Source organism: Limulus polyphemus, unplaced genomic scaffold, assembly GCF_000517525.1.
Source record: "Limulus polyphemus unplaced genomic scaffold, Limulus_polyphemus-2.1.2 Scaffold131, whole genome shotgun sequence".
Taxonomy (NCBI): Eukaryota; Metazoa; Arthropoda; class Merostomata; order Xiphosura; family Limulidae; genus Limulus; species Limulus polyphemus.
In genome coordinates, this window is record NW_013665741.1 from 753673 (window position 1) to 775461 (window position 21789).

The 21789-nt window shown below is 34.0% G+C and overlaps 1 protein-coding gene across 1 annotated transcript in view; it reads left to right on the top strand.

The window, feature by feature from the left end:
• LOC106473548 (glutamate-gated chloride channel-like) overlaps positions 1-21789 on the top strand; it is a 163749-nt gene that overhangs the window by 126804 nt on the left and 15156 nt on the right. The window contains exon 4 of the mRNA XM_022403080.1: positions 17015-17017. Coding sequence (XP_022258788.1) covers positions 17015-17017 — 3 coding nt within the window. The remainder of the gene's footprint in view (positions 1-17014; positions 17018-21789) is intronic.

Consider the following 21789-nt stretch of genomic DNA (forward strand, 5'->3'; position numbering starts at 1 on the left):
GTAAGAAATTGATAGTTCAGAGTGACCTTTATGACCCTAAGCATATCCTTATAGAACTTGTATTATGAACAAAACAATATAACTGAAAACGCTCTTTAAATATTCCAAATTCACCTATTATATTGCATTTACAATACAATATAATTTTTGCATCATTATGCTCGCATAGGTTTCTTGACCTCTGAGCCCCTATTTCAACCCTTTCTCAACTTGTATTGTTTAGTTACTTTATCATGAAGACTGTATAAAGATGTTTTCTGTTTGTATCTACTTGAAACACTGAAAACATTGATTTGTATTGTGGTATGTATGGTTTGTATGTATTTCTGCTTTTTTTTTAGTTTTTTCAATAGTAGATCCCATTTCTTTTCGGGTTTTTTCCAGAAATAATTTTAAAACGTCAAAATTTTGCAACAGAAACATATTATAAATCAGAGGGACACTCTGTAAAGCGCATACCTCTGCCACGCAGAATTTATCATATTCGGCTGTCGAAAAATACGATAATGTGTCAGTATGTCCGTCGTTATCAATTGACGCGAACCATGTTTGGCAGGACAATGAGGAATAATATTCTACATAAGCCCATCAAGTTTCATCAGATTCCGATCATTTGTAACTGAGTTATAGAGCAAACATGGTGTGAGAAATCTGTCTCCATGTTAACAGATAGGGTTTTTTTTCGTGACCTTGCTGTGACCTTGGCCCTCCAAAAACTAATCATTTCAAATTTGGATCATAGTCCAAATATATACCAACTTTCGTCCAAGTCCATTCAGCCTTTCGAGAGAAATCTTGCTGACAAACACACAAACAGAGGGGTGAAAACATAACTTCCATCCACTTTCAGTCGCGAAGGTAATAAAATGCTCTTAAGGCGATAAACATGCTAAAATTACTTTTTTTATAATAATCTTATTTGGATATGCAGATCCTTTTTTTTCTTTGTACAAACAGATTATCTCCAGATAGAATGTAAAAACCGGGTTTCGGTACTCGTGGTGGACACGGTACAGATAGCCCATTGTGTAGCTTTATGCTTAACTACAAACAAACAACAAAATATAAACGCCTGCCATTTTCTTTTTGTTGACCCGAAATATATGAATTTGATGTTAAATATTTCATTGTTTTTTGTGTATTTCAATAAAATATTACTTGTACACTAACTTTGGTCATGACTTTTAGTCACTGATCATATCACTTCTTTACGGCCCGGCATGGCCAGATGGTTAGAGCACTCGACTCGCAATCTGTGGGTCGGGGATTCGAATCCCCCGTCCCACCAAACACGCTCGCCCTTTCAGCCGTGGGGACGTTATAATGTGACGGTCAAACCCACTATTCGTTGGTAAAAGAGTAACCCAAGAGTTGGCGGTGGGTGGTGATGATTAGCTGCCTTCCCTCTTGTCTTACACTGCTAAATTAGGGACGGCTCGCGCAGATAGCCCCCGTGTAGCTTTGCGCGAAATTCAAAAACAAACAGTTCTTTACGTCTTTAGTTGTTAATGAAGTATGAGAAAGATGCTATTAGAATATTTCTTTCTAGAAGTCGTTGAGTATCCTCATGTTAAAATCAGTTATGTACACCATTGTCCCGTACTTTGAAGTACAAAGTTTTTGAGTTTCTTTATTATTACTGCGAGTAGAGACCGTTTAATTTTGTTTAGCAGAATCTTTCGGCTTACACTGTTTTTGGTATATGATTTAATTAAGTATATTTTTCTTAGGAACACCTGCGCGTATGTGAATATAGTTTATGGTAAGTTACGATACCACAATGGAACTCAGATATTTTAATAGTATGATTTTTTAGCAACTTCTTCGCCACTTTGTAGCAAATGAAAAGTATTTCGCTCATTTCGATGAAGTTTATCGCTCCATGTCAGATTTCATCAATGGAAATTGAAGTTATTTTTTGCAAAAGCCAGATTTATTCCTGAGCGAATGTTACCTTCGGCAGTGTCTTCTTACAGACCACATTAAAACACTCTTATTGTACGCGTTTCTGGTCACAACCCGTAAAGATTTATATTCTGTACTTTCTTGCTTCGGTGGATTGTAACTGCTGATTTCTGCATGTCCAACCCAGCTTGAGATTTTAATGAGGTAGCTTCACTTTTTGTTGTTGTCAGAATCGTAATAAAACTAGAACAAGCATATGTCGAAACATCCAACTCGTGAATTGAGGACATTTATAGTAGTAAGTTTTTGACATATTTCCAGCGAAACCGTGTACAAAAAAGCGCTTCAACACTTTACATGTGTGCGTGTTCGATTATCGAATTTCATGCAATAAAGTGATACAAAATGATGAAGTTTTAATTCTGTTCTGGACGAATTTTTATTTTGTTTGGAGTTATTTTTTTCCAAATTAGTTTCTTGTGTTTCATGTCAAGCTGTTAATATATGCTACTACAAGGTAAAAATAATGAGTGTTATTAATCAAGGCAGAACGTTAAGTCATTGTTAATTACAAATGAAATGGGTATAATAACCTGCCTGACATATTCATATGACAGTTTACCTACAGCTTTGATACTAGGAAATACTAGCGATATGGTAATCAACTCGGAGCGAGGAGGTTTATATGGTGATGGTTAAGATCAAATGCTGAGGGAAGGTGAAGGCACCGAAAGATGTTTACAGAAACATTACAAGTGAAGTTGTAGTCTTATGCCATGTGGCAAGTCCAGATTTTAAGAATAATTACATATCTGATTTACGTCATAAGTCTTCTTAGTGACGTACATCTGGTTGATCACAGCTCACGAACGGAAGACTACAGTGACTTATCGACCAAAACTTGTTAGTTTTGAAAACATGAATATAATTTTTGCAAACATTGATTTTTTTTCTTTCCATTTTTTCAACACACGCACACACATATATATATAGAATACGTATGGCCTACGGTATTATATATCAGTAAGGTTAAATGCACTTCATAACAATGATATGTCAGTTCCCCTACCACCCTCGTAACTACTTCCCTCATCGTGATCATCCTCAATATGATCGCCATGACTACGCATTGGCTGACATTGTAATTTTTATTGGCTATTTCAAAGGACAAGCAAGTTAGTCTTTTGGTGTTCGACAAACATTAAATCTAAGACAATACTTGAAGCTAGCAACAGGTGTTTATGTGTTAGGCCTACTTTATTCTTTCTTTAAGGGCAAGGTTTGGCCCGGTTTGTTTGTAGTTAAGCACAAACTGCACAATGGGCTATCTGTGCTCTTCCCACCACGGGTATCAAAACCTGGTTTCTAGCGTTGTAAGTCCACAGACTGGTTGAACGGAGTTGCTATGATTCCAGTTTCTTTGGCCATCTTTTGTTGTGAAAACAGTTGTTAATTTCGAGGTATATTTCAACGTTTGTGAGCCTTCATCAATTTCAGCCCTTTTTCTATTATATTATTAACGGTACCACGATAAATTTCCAGCTTCATCGCAGTCATTTTTAAGAGGGGTCAAAGAGTTCTCTTTCCTAACCACAGACTTCACTTTGCGTGTGAAGGCGTTGTTCCTGATTGGCCTTGAGGTATAGTTTGGAAACTGTTTGTGTTTTAAACCCTCTGCTGTAGAAGATTTCCAGTGTCAATGGAAAGCTCTGAAACTCCCTTTTTCAGAGTGTTGCGTTCCTTGACTCTACATCATTTAATGATGTCACTATTCGAATATCCTTCATTTGAAAGCCTATGAAGTTTATCTGCAACTATAAATCTATCGTAATGGCATTTCACTGTCAAATGATCGAAAATTACGTGAACCAGACATACAGGTGTTAAACATTTTACCCATGGTGCCACAACTCGCACCTGCGGCGACATACCACTATATTCATATATAAAAGTCGTTTATATAAAATGCTATTAACCCATCTTTATCCTTTCATTTTTATATTATGTAAGGATTCTCAGTGTTTTTTGTTGAAGACAATATCAAGTAGATCTACCATAAAGGTTTAAATTGAAATATTTTCAATTTCTTCCAAAAAAATAACAGTTTAAAACAAAGTGATATATCTTTCAAACTTTTAAGTGTGTTAGGATTTAAGTGTGATTAACTGCCCTGTTTTACAAGAAGTTGTTTTAAAAACGTAACAAATAGGGCACATTCCAAATTTATATGTGTCTGTCTCTTATCTCAGCATCTATACCCTGTAATGATTAAATAAAAGATCGTGAAAGGCGAGGTACTACTATATCCTTTCAGTGACTGAATTGGCCTTATTCTAAAAGTTTTATTCTTCTGACCTAGCAACCGGATCTTTCCCTTCTTTCATACGATACAGTGAAATAGAACAGCGATTTGTTTCACTACAGTGAAAGATATTTTTGAAAACCGAAAGCCGTTTCTTACTCGTAATATTATCATGATATCACTAGGTTTGACATTTGAGTACAAACTGTATAGGAAATACTGATGCTCAAAAGTCAGAATAACTCTTTTGAATCCAGTGAAACGTAATACAACAACAAAATAAACACACCGAAACGAATGTTAGAATACAAAATGTCGAATATTTCTTATTTTTCATGCGACACGAACACGGAATTATTTTAGTGGCTTGATTGATTTAATTGAAATAAACTAAATAAATGCCTAATTGTTTGTTTGTTTGTTTTGTAATTAAGCACAAAGCTACACAATGGACTATCTGTGCTCTGCCCACCACGGGTATCAAAACCTGGTTTCTAGCTTTGTAAATTCGCAGACATACCGCTGTGCCACTTGGGGGGCATGCCTAGTAGTAGGAGGGATTGTGATTTTTGAAAAAAATCAAAGTCGTCTAGAAATGCCTTCCGCGTCGAAACTGCATTAATTTATAGACTTCATTTGTTTAATCAACCCAATTTTTTACTCACGAAGATCTGGCTTACAGTTAATCTCCTGGTTTAATTTTACATTATAATTACAGCTCTTTATAATCACTATGTAAAACTTAACCATTCGTCATGTCCGTAAATAAATCATTTTGTCATATGGATCAAGAAATACACTAAATAATGCTTCATTAAATAGAAATGATAGTGATAACAGCTCACTTCTTATGTCATAACCAGAGTATAGCCAGTAGTTGTACGTAGATATAATAACACAGGCCTGCGACGGTTTTATTGTCTTTTTACATGTTCTACAGTAATTTCTGTACGCTGAATCCGAAAATAATATCCATTTTTTCCCATCACGTACAGATGTTTAACAAAACGTCAAATGTACTTTTACATAAACGAATCATTTTCAATGAAATCGGGTCACATTTTGTTATGCTTAAAATGTTGACAACTACTGACTATAGATTTCTCTTGATCAATCGCGACGTGAGAGTCTTATCGATCGTTCTAGAACCCAAACATAATAATAAAAAAAAATGTTCATTGTGGTAAACGAAACAATAATTTGATCTAAGTAAGAGTTTTTACTACTTCCTGATTTGTAAAATTCCTTACGTGATAGAAAAAAATGTATATTATTTTCGAAATTTGCGTAGCTGAATTATGGAAGATCCGTTATTAAAACCAAAACAACTGTTATGATGTTTTAAATTCGCAGGCCTGTGTAATGTTTCAAAATGAGTCTAGTAAATAAAACACATTAAAATGGAAAACATGGATATTCTAATACTTTGAAATAATTATTAATTGAAAAAACGGTGCAAAGTACTTAGTATCTAAATCACAAAATCATCCGACCAATCAACATGTAAGATACTCTAGCTAAAGGCCCTGGCATGGCCAGGTGGTTAGGGCGCTCGACTCCCAATCTGCGGGTCGCGGGTTCGAATCCCCGTCACACCAAACATGTTCGCCCTTTCAGCCGAGGGGGCGTTATAATGTGACGGTCAATCCCACTATTCGTTGGTAAAAGAGTAGCCCAAGAGTTGGCGGTAAGTGGTGATGATTAGCTGCCTTCCCTATAGTCTTACACTGCTAAATTAGGAACAGCTAACGCAGATAGCCCTCGTATAGCTTTGCGCGAAATTCATAACAAACCAAAAACCAACAAGCTAAGATTGAACGGAAGAGTATATTTTCTTCCAAAGTGGAGAAACACACGGCTTCTAGCTTTTTATCTCACGTATATAATCTTTTAATTAAAACTGAACGATTCTTTGGTTCGTTTGTTGAATTTCGCGCAAAGCTTTACAAAGGTTATCTTCACTAGTCACCCCTACTTTAGAAGTGATAGACTAGAAGGAATTTCAACACCATCCACCGCCTACTCCTGAGTTATTCTAATCGAATACTGGGATTTACTACTATTATTATAACGCCATCATGGCGACGGGATTCGAACCCGAAATCAGCAGATTACGAATCGAACGTCCGAACCACCAAACCATGCCAGGTCTAGCCGAACACAAAGGGTTAATTACATAATCGAAATCCTCATCGTTTCGTATTCTAATAACATTAAACTCTATTATTTATTATATTAATTATTTACGTTACTTTATTGAGGGAGAAATTAAGACTAGTGAACAATGTTTTGTTCCCGGCGGATCAGTGGTAAGCTTACGGACTTGTAACGATAAAACCCGAAGGTCTACTCCTCGATGTAGACAGATCGCAGGTAGCCCGCTGTGTAGTTTTGCGCTATAACAAACACGTTGTTTTTTGTTATAATGTAATTCTCACATATACAAGCCTAATAAACCGTACTGTTTGAAGAGCACGTCAGTGTTCATAGATACATCAAATAGAAAATTGAAACACTAAACCATCGCGATTTTGATTTTTTTTTTTTCCTGTTTGAAATATTTTTGTTTGAACACAAAAAATAACAATAAACCTATATACGTGTCCAAACTGACTGCATATGCGTGGGAAATGGATGTAAAAATTTGAAGACGTTTAAACAAGTATTCAGTTTGTAAACTGCTTTAAAAACAGCCACTCACTAAACTTTTTCTTCAGTTATTTACAAAAGGTTTAATAAAATATGGCGGCGTATCTACACTGTAGGCTTCAATGGCCTGGAAAATTTGGAGTGAGAAATCGAATCCAAGTACGACTCCCCCGGTCTACAGTGTGCCTGAGGAAAACAATCGTTCGTGACTGCTCTGCCTGTGTACACCTTTCACATCTCCCGCAATACTCTTAATGAAGCTTCCTCGAGAATGCTGAGCGTTTCTTTTTGTTGGTAGTCGAAGTTCTCGCCGCTTGGGTAAATAACGATTTCATCATAAATAAATAGCGCTTTTTGGACATTCCTGAATGTCCGAAAAAATAATAGTGGATATAACTTACTAGTCCGTACAGTGTATTAAGAAAAACAGTATCATAAAAATAACAAATATCCGTGAACTTAGATGATATATTACCCAGATCGTCCAATAAAACCCATTAATTATTTTTCAGCTGAACTACTAAAAAAACAGTTTTTTTGTTGTTTTTTTTCACTTTGAAACAATTAGAAGGCTTAGCAAACATATGTGCAGACAAACCTTCGTACTTATTTACTTATTTGTTTTGTTTAAGCGCAAAACTACACAACAGGCATTCTGTACTGTTTTGCTCAGCACAGGGATGAAACTCGAATTTCAGCGTTATTAGCTCTCAAGGCTATTGCTGAGCCACCGGATGGGATACTATTTTTTCTATTAATCCTATACGAAGAAACGTTAACCATCTTATATTTTTGTTTGAAAACATAGAAAGAGTTGACTGTAGCAATAAACAAAAAATTATAATACACTGGTGTTTTTTATTATAAAGTAAAACTAGCTGACGCACCCGTTCAATGCCCTAGAGATATATGCCAGGATTGGGACAATCGGTTTAGCGGTTCATCAGACATAAAAAGACACAACGCACAGAGAAGACACGGAGGAGAGGAGACAGATTCGAATCCTGACTTCTTTATGTGCCTAAGGATACATGTCAGGTTTAGTTACAATCGGTCCAGTTATTCACAAGTTATGAGCAGACACACACACACATGGGCTTGTGTCAGTAGTCCCAGGAATAAGTATGAATATTTTAGGCTGCATTTTACTTAATATATTATATGTTAATATTAGCTTGCGATCAGAGCAAGATACCAACTTAGTTCAAAAATAAAAATCGATCCGATAATATGTATAGTTCATTATATATTTTATTCTGACGTTTCTCCTTATAAAAAATAGAATGCATTAATTTACTTGTCATTAGACATTAGTGAATTAATTATAATCATGATTTGCCAGCTTGAAAAAAAGGCGTTCACACTGCAACATTAGAATATATTGTCTCATGAGTTGAGAACCCTCGCTGTCAACTTTTCGATTTTACATACATTATCTACCGTTACGTGGACTAGAATATCTAAACATTTTGATTAGGAATTTATGTGTCAAATTTTCGTACTTCTGCCCTTGCAGATGTATTAATGTTTCAATCGACATATTGTGATTTTTCAATAAAGACATGACAAAAATTTACTAAAAAATAAATACTTCATATTAGAAAAAATAAAATTGTTCCACGGAGTATAAAGTTAATAGACTGAGTTTTAAATTTATTTGCATAAAGTGGTTCTTATATAACAATATATACCTCACTGTATCGTGATTCACTTTCGTAAACTTTACTTCGAATATCACTTAGTTTTCAGCTTATAGAAAGTTTTAAAAATTTAGACTCCATTAGTTTTACGTGCAATTTTATGTATATTGCTGTTAAAGCTGAAAATGTACAAATTGTAAAATTGCATGCTTGTGTTTGTTTGTAGTTACGCACAAAGCTACACAAAGGGTTATCTGTGCTCTGCCCAGCACGGGTATCGAAACCCGGTTTCTAGCTTTGTAAGTCCATAGACATACCGCTGTGCGCTGATGTTTCTTTCAAACAGTTTAATTCATTAACTTCTTTTAGGGTAACATCACAATAAAACTCTTTATTGATCTTAACTTGCCCAGTACTAGTTCCGTTAAGAAAGGCCTGTCCTAGCTATTCAACTTTATCTGCTGTACGCCATTGCCGGCTAAACAATACAACCCTTCAGGCCGACTAGGTCACAGCCCAGCCGGCTAAGCAATAACAACTCTTCAGGCCGACTAGGTCACAGTCCAGAAAGTTTACAGCACTGTCTGTATTCTTTTATCAAGAAAACGTTAGTCAAAGTAAACACCGCTGACAAGAAACGGTAATATTGATTGTCTAGGGTTTGAAGACAATGTTTCGAATTTGTTATTGTATTCTGGAAATATAGAAAACGTCATATTCGACACTGCACACAGATCCACTTCGTAGTGACGTCATATTCTTTAATACGTTGCACAGATCCACTCGAACGTTTAATACATACTTAGTGGTTCATGTATGTGTCTAGTGATTTTCAAGTCAAGAAGAACGACACTGTGATTATTAATCTAACCTAAACAAACAGTAATACTCATATTTTTTTCTGATCATTTGCACTTTTCTTTAGCACAGAGATAAAACGGTTTAGAGATATTGATAAATTTGCGGTTTTACAATAATTCATCGAACTGACGTATACATATTTAATCATTCATTGTACGTGTTATATCAATAAAACACTTCATGCAGGTATATGTTATACATATAAAGGAATAAACATTCCCCCCCCCCACACACTTTTTTCATATGTATATATACATATATATATATTTTATTTATTTATTTACATATACATTTGCTGTAACGTTAGATTCGAAAGATGTCAGAAATGTTCCCCGAAAGTTCAGCTGTGTCCTTCACGCCTTAATGATACTAAATCTGAAATCCTCTTTTCTTGATCTTCAGTTTCGAATCCGTTGTCACTGAGCTAGAAAATCATTCCAATCACGATCCAAGTATAGCAGTGTGCTTTTCCGAGTCTCTTTCTGTAGTTATACTGAAAATAGCAAACATTTCCACCAGTTAGAGCGAAATGTACCAACAATCCATTTACATGTGAACATGTAGGGCTGTAAATCGCTTACGAAGAAAGAGCGAACACACGAAGAGAACGTCAAGGTGAAATTCCTTAATCCTTTTACAATAACAATACAAAAACCAAACAGTAAAAAAAAAAATACATCATAAAATACTAAGGTTTGAAATGATTGGTTGATTTCATTAATTATATTAATATGAAAGACGGCGCTGCCGTATCTTTACGTTATGCATACACAAAATGCAATTTCTCTTAAGTTTTTCCAGAACTCATTTAAAATTTCCTTTGTAGCTTTCAAAATATGTAACTATTCTCTGACAACTGAAGCTGTATCATGTAATACACGTGTGTATATATCAGTAGAGGGAAATAACAGTTTCAGTTTGCTGTGATTGTTTGTTAGACAAAGGACGCAATTTTAGTAAAAAATTAAATTTGAGAGGGGGACACCATCTGAACAATACTTCTATACGAAAGTAATAAAGCTTAGAATTCGATAACTGTATCAAAGTTTCAGTCTGTAAGGTATGTAGATCAGTTTAATAATATTAAACAAAAATGACAGGTAAATAGATTTTCATAAAACAAATACTGTAGGTTTTAGAATGTATAACTTTCTGAGATGTGGAAGGTTTTGTTAATAATTCATGACTGCCAACGTTAACCAAAATCTTTATTTCAGTTTTGCTAAAAGCCTCACTTTGTTAGCAGTTGAACTGACCACTTGGAGAGTGGTTCACCCTGTATATGGTTCTTCCATCTTATATCTAGTTATATACATTGAGCAAACGTTTATCATTCGGCGAAGACTGAATCAACCACAAAGGCAATAAAAGATTCTACTCTGATTGATTTGATTTCTGGAAGTCCCTAAAGGGGGCATTATTGTCCACAGAAACGTCTAGTGTCTCTTAAGACTACAAGACTAATATAATTTACTACCTCGACCGTTATTACATACAACATTTGCTTACTTCCCGCAGCTACTAAGAAGTGTAATTGATTTTAGACTTTATTTGGGGAATTTCAGAACAATCCCTGAAATAACAAAACTCAATCTTACAGTACAAAAATAGCAAATGAGTACTTCGCATTGACATGTAAAGATGCTTGTTTGTCCGGTCTTCAAATTTCTACGTGCATACATTTCTGCGGCTGAACAGTTTAGTTTTCTCAGGAAAACATTTTCAAAAGTGAGTTTTTTGTATGTCTTATTGTGTGTGTATACAGAGATTTTTATATGTAACATACGAAAAAGGCATTATAATCAAAACAATATCTAAGTAGAATTTTATATAGAACATATTTTGAGGAAAATTTTCGAGAACCTGAACAAGCCATTCTTTTCATTTTTTTATATATGAATATATATATATATATATATTCTAAATTAATTAAGTAACATGTATTAAAAGCTCAATATTGTACAGGTAGGTTTTTTTGTGAGAATTCAAAATATATTTTTTTATTTTAATAAACCAAATTATTGGTTATTTTATATTATTTTTATAAGATTGTTCGATGTTCCACTGTTTAAAGAATGATTTATCTGATTATTCCTCATCATAGTACAAATTAGGCCTAGCTTTAAAACAAATATATAAAGATATTAGGGAGACTTTATGAAAGGGATTAGACTATAACAACAAGTCTGTAAACACAAATAAAGAGTTCGTGCAGCGTTTGAAACAAGTACAAAATATTTGTGAATTTAATTAAATTTCAGATATTTGTCTAAAGCTACGTAGCAAAAGTAAAAATAGTCTTAGTAGCAATTGTAAATGTTTTCAAAGAGATTACGTGTTTTTGAAAGCTCACAAAAATTAGCGCAGGTTCGTTCAAGTAAATATGGAATGTTCGAACTTTTTTATTAAACCATTATTTTCTACTTCTGTGAGACATCTTTTAATTTCCAAAAACAACAATTTAGAGACAGACCGATACATATACCATTTGTTGTCAATGGTGAGAATAACGTTTAAATGTCACTTCGAGTCTGAGAAAACGATAAGAAATGTAGATATTTTTGAGTATTGGATAAATGTCGTGGAAGATTTAAAAAGTAATAAAATATCATGAGTGGAAAAATAGTAAAATGAAAGAAACGAACCTATAAAAGATGTGGGAAGAAATGTAAAGTCGTGTTACAGAATCGTGGTATAAAGCGTAAGGAGCGTGGCAGTTGGTAAACAGAAGTCATTGCCTTAGAAACAAATTAGTAAAAATATGTAGGCGCCTTTGATAAAATTGTGACAGTAAAATCACCATTACTGAAGAAAATATGAAGATTATTGTAGCAAAGAACATGACGGGCATGCCCAATAACTTTGATGTACAAAACTCTTTTAAAACTAGTCATATTAAAATTGGAGTTTCTTGATAACTAACACGTGTTTCGATTTTTAAATCGATTAAAAAGAAACGTGGGAGGCCAGATAAAAATCCTTTTTTGCAAAAACAAATCAGTTGCAAGAGTATTTGGTAAGTTGGACAGGAAAAACAAACTCAACGCTGTCAGTCAAAATACAAGAATTTCAGTTAAGATTTAAGCTAGTTATTAAAAATTATACAACTTGGAACAAGAACTAGGCCAGTAACCAGAGATATGATTTCTAGAGCTACAATATGTTTACTACAAATCTAACACCACACTATTAGGACTAAAGCTATCTCTGGAGTTACAGAAATTACAATACCTCATCAGGTTTCCCGTACACAGAAAAAATTGACAGATGACAGTAGAAAACTATTTTAGGAAGTTTGTTATCCCTACTTTAATAGTTGTATCGCTGTACGTAGTTATAGCAACAACAAATAGTTGTGCCTTTGTACGTAGTTATAGCAATAACAAATAGTTGTACCTTTGTACGTAGTTATAGCAATAACAAATAGTTGTAACTTTGTACGTAGTTATAGCAACAACAAATAGTTGTACCTTTGTACGTAGTTATAGCAATAACAAATAGTTGTACCTTTGTACGTAGTTATAGCATTAACAAATAGTTGTATCGCTGTACGTAGTTATAGCGATAACACATAGTTGTTTCAGTATATTATAATTTTTATGTTGTTGTTCCTAAGTTTCACATCATTTCTGAAAGCATTGAAATTAACTTACATCACAACATACTCTTACATCACAAATACTTGACACTTTAGAACTAAAGGGTCAGTAAGTTATAAAATTTTCAAACCTCACTGACTCCTTAAGTTTCTTTGTACCTATATACTTCACACATGACATAACTTTTTCTCACACCCAGCGTCACTCAGTGGTATACCATTTGCTCCACTGAAACTTCGAACCCTCAACAAAGTACCGTCTCGCGGTGCAACCGCGGCAAGTCTATGGACTTACAACGCTAAAATCAAGGGTTCTATTCCTCTCGGTGGAGACAGCAGATAGACCGAAGTGGCTTTGCTATCTCGTGATATCCTGTATCTTATAACATAGTACCGTTGTAACAATACCAGAAGTCGAAACATGTGTTTTATACGTAGTTTCTACTCGTTTGAAAGGTTTAGAACTAGCTCTCCAGAATTATATCACATATTGATTGATTTATATTTAAAGCTAACAATGTTAAAAAATATCTGTAAAATTACGGCTACACTGCCGCAATTTTACTGAATTTACATAGTATATATATATAATCCAAAATATAAAGTATAATCTCGATATATAAAAACGTGTCATAACAAAAATGTATTAATTATTAAATTATATTATCTAAATACAGATATTGAATACGTTATATTAGAATAATTTCGGTGTCTCTCAAAGTCGTTACAGTTAACGTCGCTACGTCTGATCATGCTCTGTCTGACATTCATGCATCTTGACAATGAATCTGCAGCGTAGTTTCAATTTCAACAGGCTTTGTTGTAAGACTGTTTTGTCTTAAGCACACCCCTCTTCCCTACAGTCTTTCCATAAGCCATCTAGTGTACGAGGACGAATGTTTCTCATCGCATAGAAATCCGACTACTTGATTAGTATATCTTCTTATGAGATAGCATGAATACCGGTTTCATTCTCCAGCTGCATGAGATATGCGAAAGCTGAACAGATTGTCGTGACAGAAACTTATATCACTTTTCTAGATGGAGATCCCTTTGAGTATGTTGCATACTGTTTTCCGGATTCGTGAACTGGTTTTGCTACGGACCTTCATATTACTGAATCATCTGTTGCAAGACAGCGCACTTTGCTTACCACGGCTGAGAAACGACTTCTTGCAATTCTATTTCTGTGTGGTCCTGAGTCCTCAAGTTGATCCATCTTCCTCTTTTTTTTCGAATGCCATTAAGTACAAGGGACATTCCAGTTTTGGAAATTCTAAATCCCTTTGAACACATCTGTATGATATGAATGTATGAATATTTTGCGTCGGAAATGCTTGTTACATACTCTTTCCAAAAGATATCAATTTTCAGTGGCATAATACGACTTACGACCCCCAAAAATATAGTAATGATACACTCCTTTCCACCACGATCTTATATGGACCGCCGTGGTTGTTGAATAATTAGTTGATTTCAGTGTAACACACTCACTCCTTTGTACTACAATGATTCTGGTAGTTAATATGATTATTCAAAGGTACTGCACATGGGACTTAATCACCATAGCTACATAAAGATATTACTCTGATGCATAACCTTTTGAAACAAAATGTCTACCCAACAAACATTCTAAGTAATATCACACGTAAGTTCTTTAACAACAAATTAAAACCTCATAACAAACAAATCATTGTTCCAACATTTCCTGTCATTGTCTGTTTACCTTTTATGGGTTCTTAAATATTATAAATTAAAAGACAAATCTCTATTCTGATAAAAATTGCGACCCCCCCAGATTCAACTGAGATTAATCTCTGCACTTAGCTTCTGGATTAGAAATATATTTTACTATAAGGATCAGCTACTTACAATCCTTAGACCATGACTCATATAACACGTGTAGAAGTTGTAAGGTCGCATACGTTATGAAAACTAAACGTCATTCGAAAATTACAGTATACGAACACTTAATACCATAAAGTAGAACTGGCCTTTACAAAGTAAACTTTCTCAGTCAACAGTTCGACCACATGTAAAAACAACAGGTAATATCAGTTAACAACTTTACTGTCATTTCATTTGAGTCTAAAGACTTCTCATAAGAAAAGGCTTGCCATTATGAAAAAACCACCCTGATCTAAACCTACAGACATCCTTCCGAATAAAACTCTTTAAATTATTCTAGTAACGAACAACCATAAATTCTGCCTTACGATTATTCATTTCACAGTAATAGCAGTGTTTTAGTTGTATTCTACACTATATCTGTTTATTCTATTCTAATTCCTTTTCAGACCCGGAATGGCTTGGTGGTTAGGGCGCTCAATTCCCATTCTGCGGGTCGCGTGTTCGAATTCCGTCACCTAAAATGCTCACTCTTTCAGCCGCGGGGACGTTATAACCTAACGATCAATCCCACTCTTCGTCGGTAAAGAGTAGCCCAAGAACTGGCGGTGGATGACGTTTACTAGCTCTAGTCTATCGCTTCTACATAAGGGATTGCTAGCGAGTAGTTTGGAGCGAAATTTAAGAAACAAACAAAGAAAATCATTTTTTCTGAGTTGTTTCTAAACTTCATGTTCTCAGATATCATTCGGAAAGTATTTAATATCTACCTATATATACACATACACACCATGCTGTCAGATTTCGCTGATGGTGAATAACTGTTATAAAACACTTAACATGTCAATAAAATACTATAAAATTAATTAAAAAAAACATCTGAAACGTGTTACAACATATGTTTAAAAAACAGAACACCGACCTTAATATCCTAATATTTCTATTTCGTTAAGCTCTGAGGAATTTTACACACATAAAAATACCACAAGATATATATTCACCACAGCAAAAACTTCAACTTTTTTTAACAGACCTATTGTGCTCTGCACTTCAATATAGCACTTTAAGTTCCCCCAAATAAGTACGCCCTAGACAGCCGCCTATGTGGCCTATCCTTAAGGCACAGCCTGAAAAAGTAACAGGTTCAAACCTGCAGCTGAACAAACCCAAAGTTCTAGGAGTGAGTTTAACAACTTACATCAAAATAAATGAAGGCTGGGAACAAATTACTGTCACAGTTGAGACATACACTTAGGAATAAGATGTAGCTCTGTTTACAAAAAGGAGAATAGTCCTGTATTAAGTTGCTACTGTTCTAAAACAAATAATCTCTTTTTGATACCTGTTTCCCGATGGTTCAGTAGTAAGCTTGGGGGCTTGTAACGCTACAATTCAAGTTTCGATCCCCACAGCGGACGTAGTGGGCATAGCCGACTGTGGGACTTTGCTCTTAAACTTATTTGATTGTTTGTTTTAGGGCAACGCCACATTGAGCTATCTGCTGTGCCTACCGCAAGAATCGAACCTCGGATTTTAGCGTTTTAACGCCATAGACTTACCGCTGTCCCACCGGGGGCTATTGCTTTCAATCAAACACACCAACAAATCCAACCTTTTTAATGCCTAAGAAACAGTAGAATTTCAGCCCATTGCTGTGTTATACACAGAAAGATAATTTTGCACGCGCCATGAACTTTTAATAAATCACTAACTTACATTCTTCCACATATTTGTTAGTGATCTGTGAATCTCAAAATTCAACAAATTAATATTTTTTTTTCAAAAGAAAGAAGATGAGTTATAAATTAAATCATTCAGTTATTATTAGTGGTTATAGTATGTTAACTAACACTGTACGTGCGTAAAGCGTATCCAATAATTCAAAATATTTGCCCAATTCTCTCTTAACTTATTTATTATCTAATGAATACTAGAAAAGAAATTTACGATTTAGACATTTCTAAGTTGCTGTGATCCCAATAATCTGTTGAAAGAGAAGGAATTTCATTAACGAAACACATTAACTGTTTTTTCTCTTGAAGCACAAACTGTATCCACATACTGATAAGTTGTTGATACCGATTATAGGTTAATTCATTCATTTAGGCTATTATTCGATAACGTGATACTTTGTTGATACTTAGAAGGTGGTATAGGCTCGATTTACTTGACTTTTAACGATTCATTTTCGGTGTCGTTTCTTCACTTCAGCTGGTTAGAAAGGTACATTTGAATGAATGGTATACTGTGAGAATGGCCTTTAATTCATCTTAAGTCAAGGCGGAACTGTTCAGTATTCCAGTGCAAGAGCTATATCGATTGTAGTATTTGGTAGCTAACAGAACATTACTATGATGCTTTTAAAACCAAATGAAATATCGTCTAAGTCTACACGTTTTAATGAAATTAGTGTTTATTTGTTGAAGTTCGCGCAAAGCTACTCAAGGGCTATCTGTTCTAATACGCCCCTAGAAAAAGGTAAACTATAGGGAAAGCAGCTAACCAACACCACCCACCGCCAATTCTTAAGCTACTCTCTACTAACGAAAAAATGGGATAGACCGTCACACTAATACACCCCATGGCTCAAAGGGCTTGCATGTTCAGTAACGGGATTCGAATCTGCGAAACGCAAGTTGCAAGTTCAGCTCTAGCCACCAGGCCATATCAGGCCTTAAATTAAAATAAAAAGTAAGCCACATTTAACATTTAAACTTCTATTTATGTAGAGATATTCTATTTAGAATATTGTGTGGTTGAGATTTTGAAATGTAAAATACATTACCACTAGCCATGAACATACAAGTTCTAAACACAAATTAGCATATGTTTGTCCTTCATAAATAATATTACATATCAGTAAAGAAAAAACGTAAATCATAGGGCTAAATCTTGCGTATCTTAACGATAGAATAATTTATCCATGATTATGATAATAAGTGAAATAAGATACAAACCATTTAGATTCGTTAACAGGTAAGGGATGCAAGGGTAATGTCTGCAATGGAGAGGTTTACATACGAGAGTGGTGTAAGGTCTCTGAAATTGTTTTCTTTTGAAAAAAGAAAAGTTTGAGGGGATCTAATTGAGGTATCTAAGATTGTTAAGAGAAATGATAGTGTTGATACGTATTGTATTTAACAGTGAGAATGGTAAGACGGGGGAGCACGAATATACATTTTGGCATCTTTGGCAGCTAAGACAGTTTTATTTTTCTAACTGGTTGACTTGTCTGTTTTTATATTATATGTATGTATACAATTACTCCATTTAGAATTCAAGTAATTGTGATATTGTTTTGGATTATTTTTCATTTGATTTTATTGGAAGCCATCTATTGACTTATAGCGAATATTAAATTTTATGGTGTTGAGGTTTGTTGTTGTTGGCTCAGAACAAAGCCACATTCGGCTCTTTGTTATGTCCACCACGAGGAATCGAACCTCGGATTCTAACGTTGTAAGTCCGTAAACTTACCGCTGTCCCAACGGGTGACTATGGTTTTGAGTGGCAAATCTTTAGTAAGTGACAAAAAAAGAAATAAGCTAAAATAGTCTTGCTCTAAAAAAAAATTATACAAATGCTGCAAATCCTACTTTTCTCAAACATTATTTGTTGAAATCGAATGTAAAACATTATTTACATATATTTAACTCCTGTTACAAACGTATTTCACGACAGCGGGAGTGGTTACCTTGCTTGTTTGAGGATTTATTGCTCGCGTCCCGTTGTCGCAAAAAATTACCATTTCAATGGCCACTTCGCCTTCTTCACATCAATTGTTTGGAGAGATATATTTAACTAACTACCCTCCCTTTAATCTATCAGTTTAAAATTAGGAATGGCTAGTATTTATAGCCCTTTATTATGTTTTGCTCAAATATCCGAAACGAATAGACCTTTAATGGGTTAAGTCCAAACTCTACGGATACTTATCAGCTTTCATATGTTAAGACACATATTTGGTTGCTCTTGCCACAAGTCAGTTGTTTGTCTGATTAGAAAGTAGAAGAAAAAAACACTTCTACAAATACACGTGTATAACTGAGTTATTTCCTCAATCGGGTCGATACTAATGAAATATGTATATAAAATTAGTAGTATATCTAGATTTCAGGAACAGTACACCATAATATCCCGTGAATATATAATAACTAGCAGAGACCCACAAAACATTTGTGGTCAAATTAATATCTTTATTACAACAGAAACATCTGTGGTCAAATTAAAATTATTACAACAGAACTCTTTTAGTATTTCTAGAATAATACAAAAGAATTATAATCGCAGACACCGAAATCTGTAAGTCCACTTGTCTTAGGCCTAACATTAGGTAAGCCTTTTTTTAAAGAACGGCCTATATTTGATAAAGAGATAAACTTGCGCACGTTTTTTGCTTTAGTTTAGTTAGGACTAAGCGTTACCGTACTTAATACTATCAATAAATAAATATATAATGTTATTCTACGACCTAATGTTAAACCGTTTTTAAAACATTTAATAAGCTTTAAATACGTTGTTGTACAAAATGTCTAATAAAGTATATTTACCTCCGCCTTTTGTTTACATCCGTGGAAATGAAATGCGCGTGCATGCGCATTTAGATAGTAAGGTGCACGCGCATTTTCAGGACAGAAAAAAACTGAGTATTATTGTAATCGATTTTTTTGGGGGGGACCAAACTTTTTTGGGTTGTTGGAGGCGTGAAAAATTTACGATATTGTTAGCTATCTGACAATTAAATGTTGGTAATAATTCTTAATAACCTAAAGCTTTAAAAAATATCTCATAAATCTATATAAATATAATAGTACTGTCTATTGTCTGTTGTACGTCCATTTAACTACTTCACAGAATGTGGTTGGATCTTCACCCAAATTGGTACGGAGGTTCATTAGATTCATGCGGGGGTACGTAAAAATTTTCAGTTTTGCATTTTGCGGGTTTTATGGGCGTTTTTTTTTGCATTTTTTTACCACTACTTCGCCCCCTGTAGATGGACCTTTATCAAATTTGATATGGAGTTTTATTGGGTCCATGGGGAGACACATGCAAAGTTGCGGTTTCACATTTAATTTTTATGGGCGTTTTTTACAATTATATATAAGAGAAGCAGCTTTTCATGTCTTAAAATAACCTATCATTAATCATGATATTTACATAACTTCCGTCCAGGGGACGGGTACACCAGCTAGTTTGTCAATATCATTGCACAAATTTAAGCATTTGTCATTTGGAAGGAATGTATTTTGTATATATATATATAATTTGTTTAAACTGATACGGCTAACCTTCCATATCACGATTTTCATGCTAATTGCATCCTCACCATTTAGTATGAACTTATCATTCCATTTCAGTAATTCTCTTTCAAATATGCTTTCAAAAATTTAATAAAAGTTTAGAGCTGTATATTTGTTTTTAAAAACTTGGCACTAATTTTTTTAGCGAACACTGAACCTTTTATTGTTGTGAAAATCGGCTTTTCCACTACTTTCAAGCAACCAATTTCTTCTGCCTTTTAATTCTTACTTACCTCCTAGTCTGCTTTTAAATTAATTTTGAAAACAAAGAGCTGAGATTGGTTTGTAAAAGGAATCACGAAAGAATGTTTAAAAAAAGAAAAAAAACAGACATTTTAAATCAATTTCTTGTAGAATTATATAACTTTCATGGATTTATAAAAATGATCTAATGATCTAAGACAAAACAAAAGAAAGCTTTGAGGAGTTTCTCCATAGATTACTGATACTGATAAAAATTCTAGACGCGAAAATTCTCAGAAAAGCATTGCCTTGTCGCAAAATCTTCTGATTAAGTTCACAGTGTCGTCATAGAAACATTTCAGAAGACATAGAAGACTACTTGTAATAATGACTTACCATTAACAAGAAAATTTTTTAACTTTTATAAACTGTTAGATATATCTTGAGCAGTTTTTTTAAAATAATACTCAGTTATTTTGTGTTTTAAAAATGTTTTAAAAACTTAAGATATTCTACCCCATAAATATGTTTCTGCTTAATCGGATTTGCTTCTAATAATCTGCATTACCTTTAAAACACAAACAAGTTCTAATAATCTGCATTACCTTTAAAACACGAACAAGAGAACTTACGTGAGTGTCCATGGCTGCCATTATTCAATTCAAGAAATAACCCGTAATTAGCTGTTCGAACACAAAACTATAATATTTTACGTAATGGATTTCTGTATCTCCATCTTCGGTCGGGTGTCTCATAATTATAAAATGTTATATATATATAGTCTCATGTTGGATCAACATGTATTATAGTCTCACGTTGTATCAACATGTATTATAGTCTCATGTTGTATCAACATGTATTATAGCCTCACGTTGTATCAACATGTATTATAGTCTCACGTTGTATCAAATTATAGTTTCACATTGTATTAACATGTATTATAGTCTCACCTAGTATTGACATGTATTATAGTCTCACGTTGTATCAACATGTATTATAGTCTCACGTTGTATAACATGTATTATAGTTTCATATTGTATTAACATGTATTATAGTCTCACCTAGTATTGACATGTATTATAGTCTCACCTAGTATTGACATGTATTATAGTCTCACGTTGTATCAACATGTATTATAGTCTCACGTTGTATAACATGTATTATAGTTTCACATTGTATTAACATGTATTATGATCTCACATTGTATTAACATGTATTATAGTCTCACGTTGTACCAACATGTATTATAGTCTCACGTTGTATAACATGTATTATAGTTTCACATTGTATTAACATGTATTATGATCTCACATTGTATTAACATGTATTATAGTCTCAAGTTGTACCAACATGTATTATAGTCTCCCGTTGTATAACATGTATTATAGTTTCACATTGTATTAACATGTATTATGATCTCACATTGTATTAACATGTATTATAGTCTCAAGTTGTACCAACATGTATTATAGTCTCCCGTTGTATAACATGTATTATAGT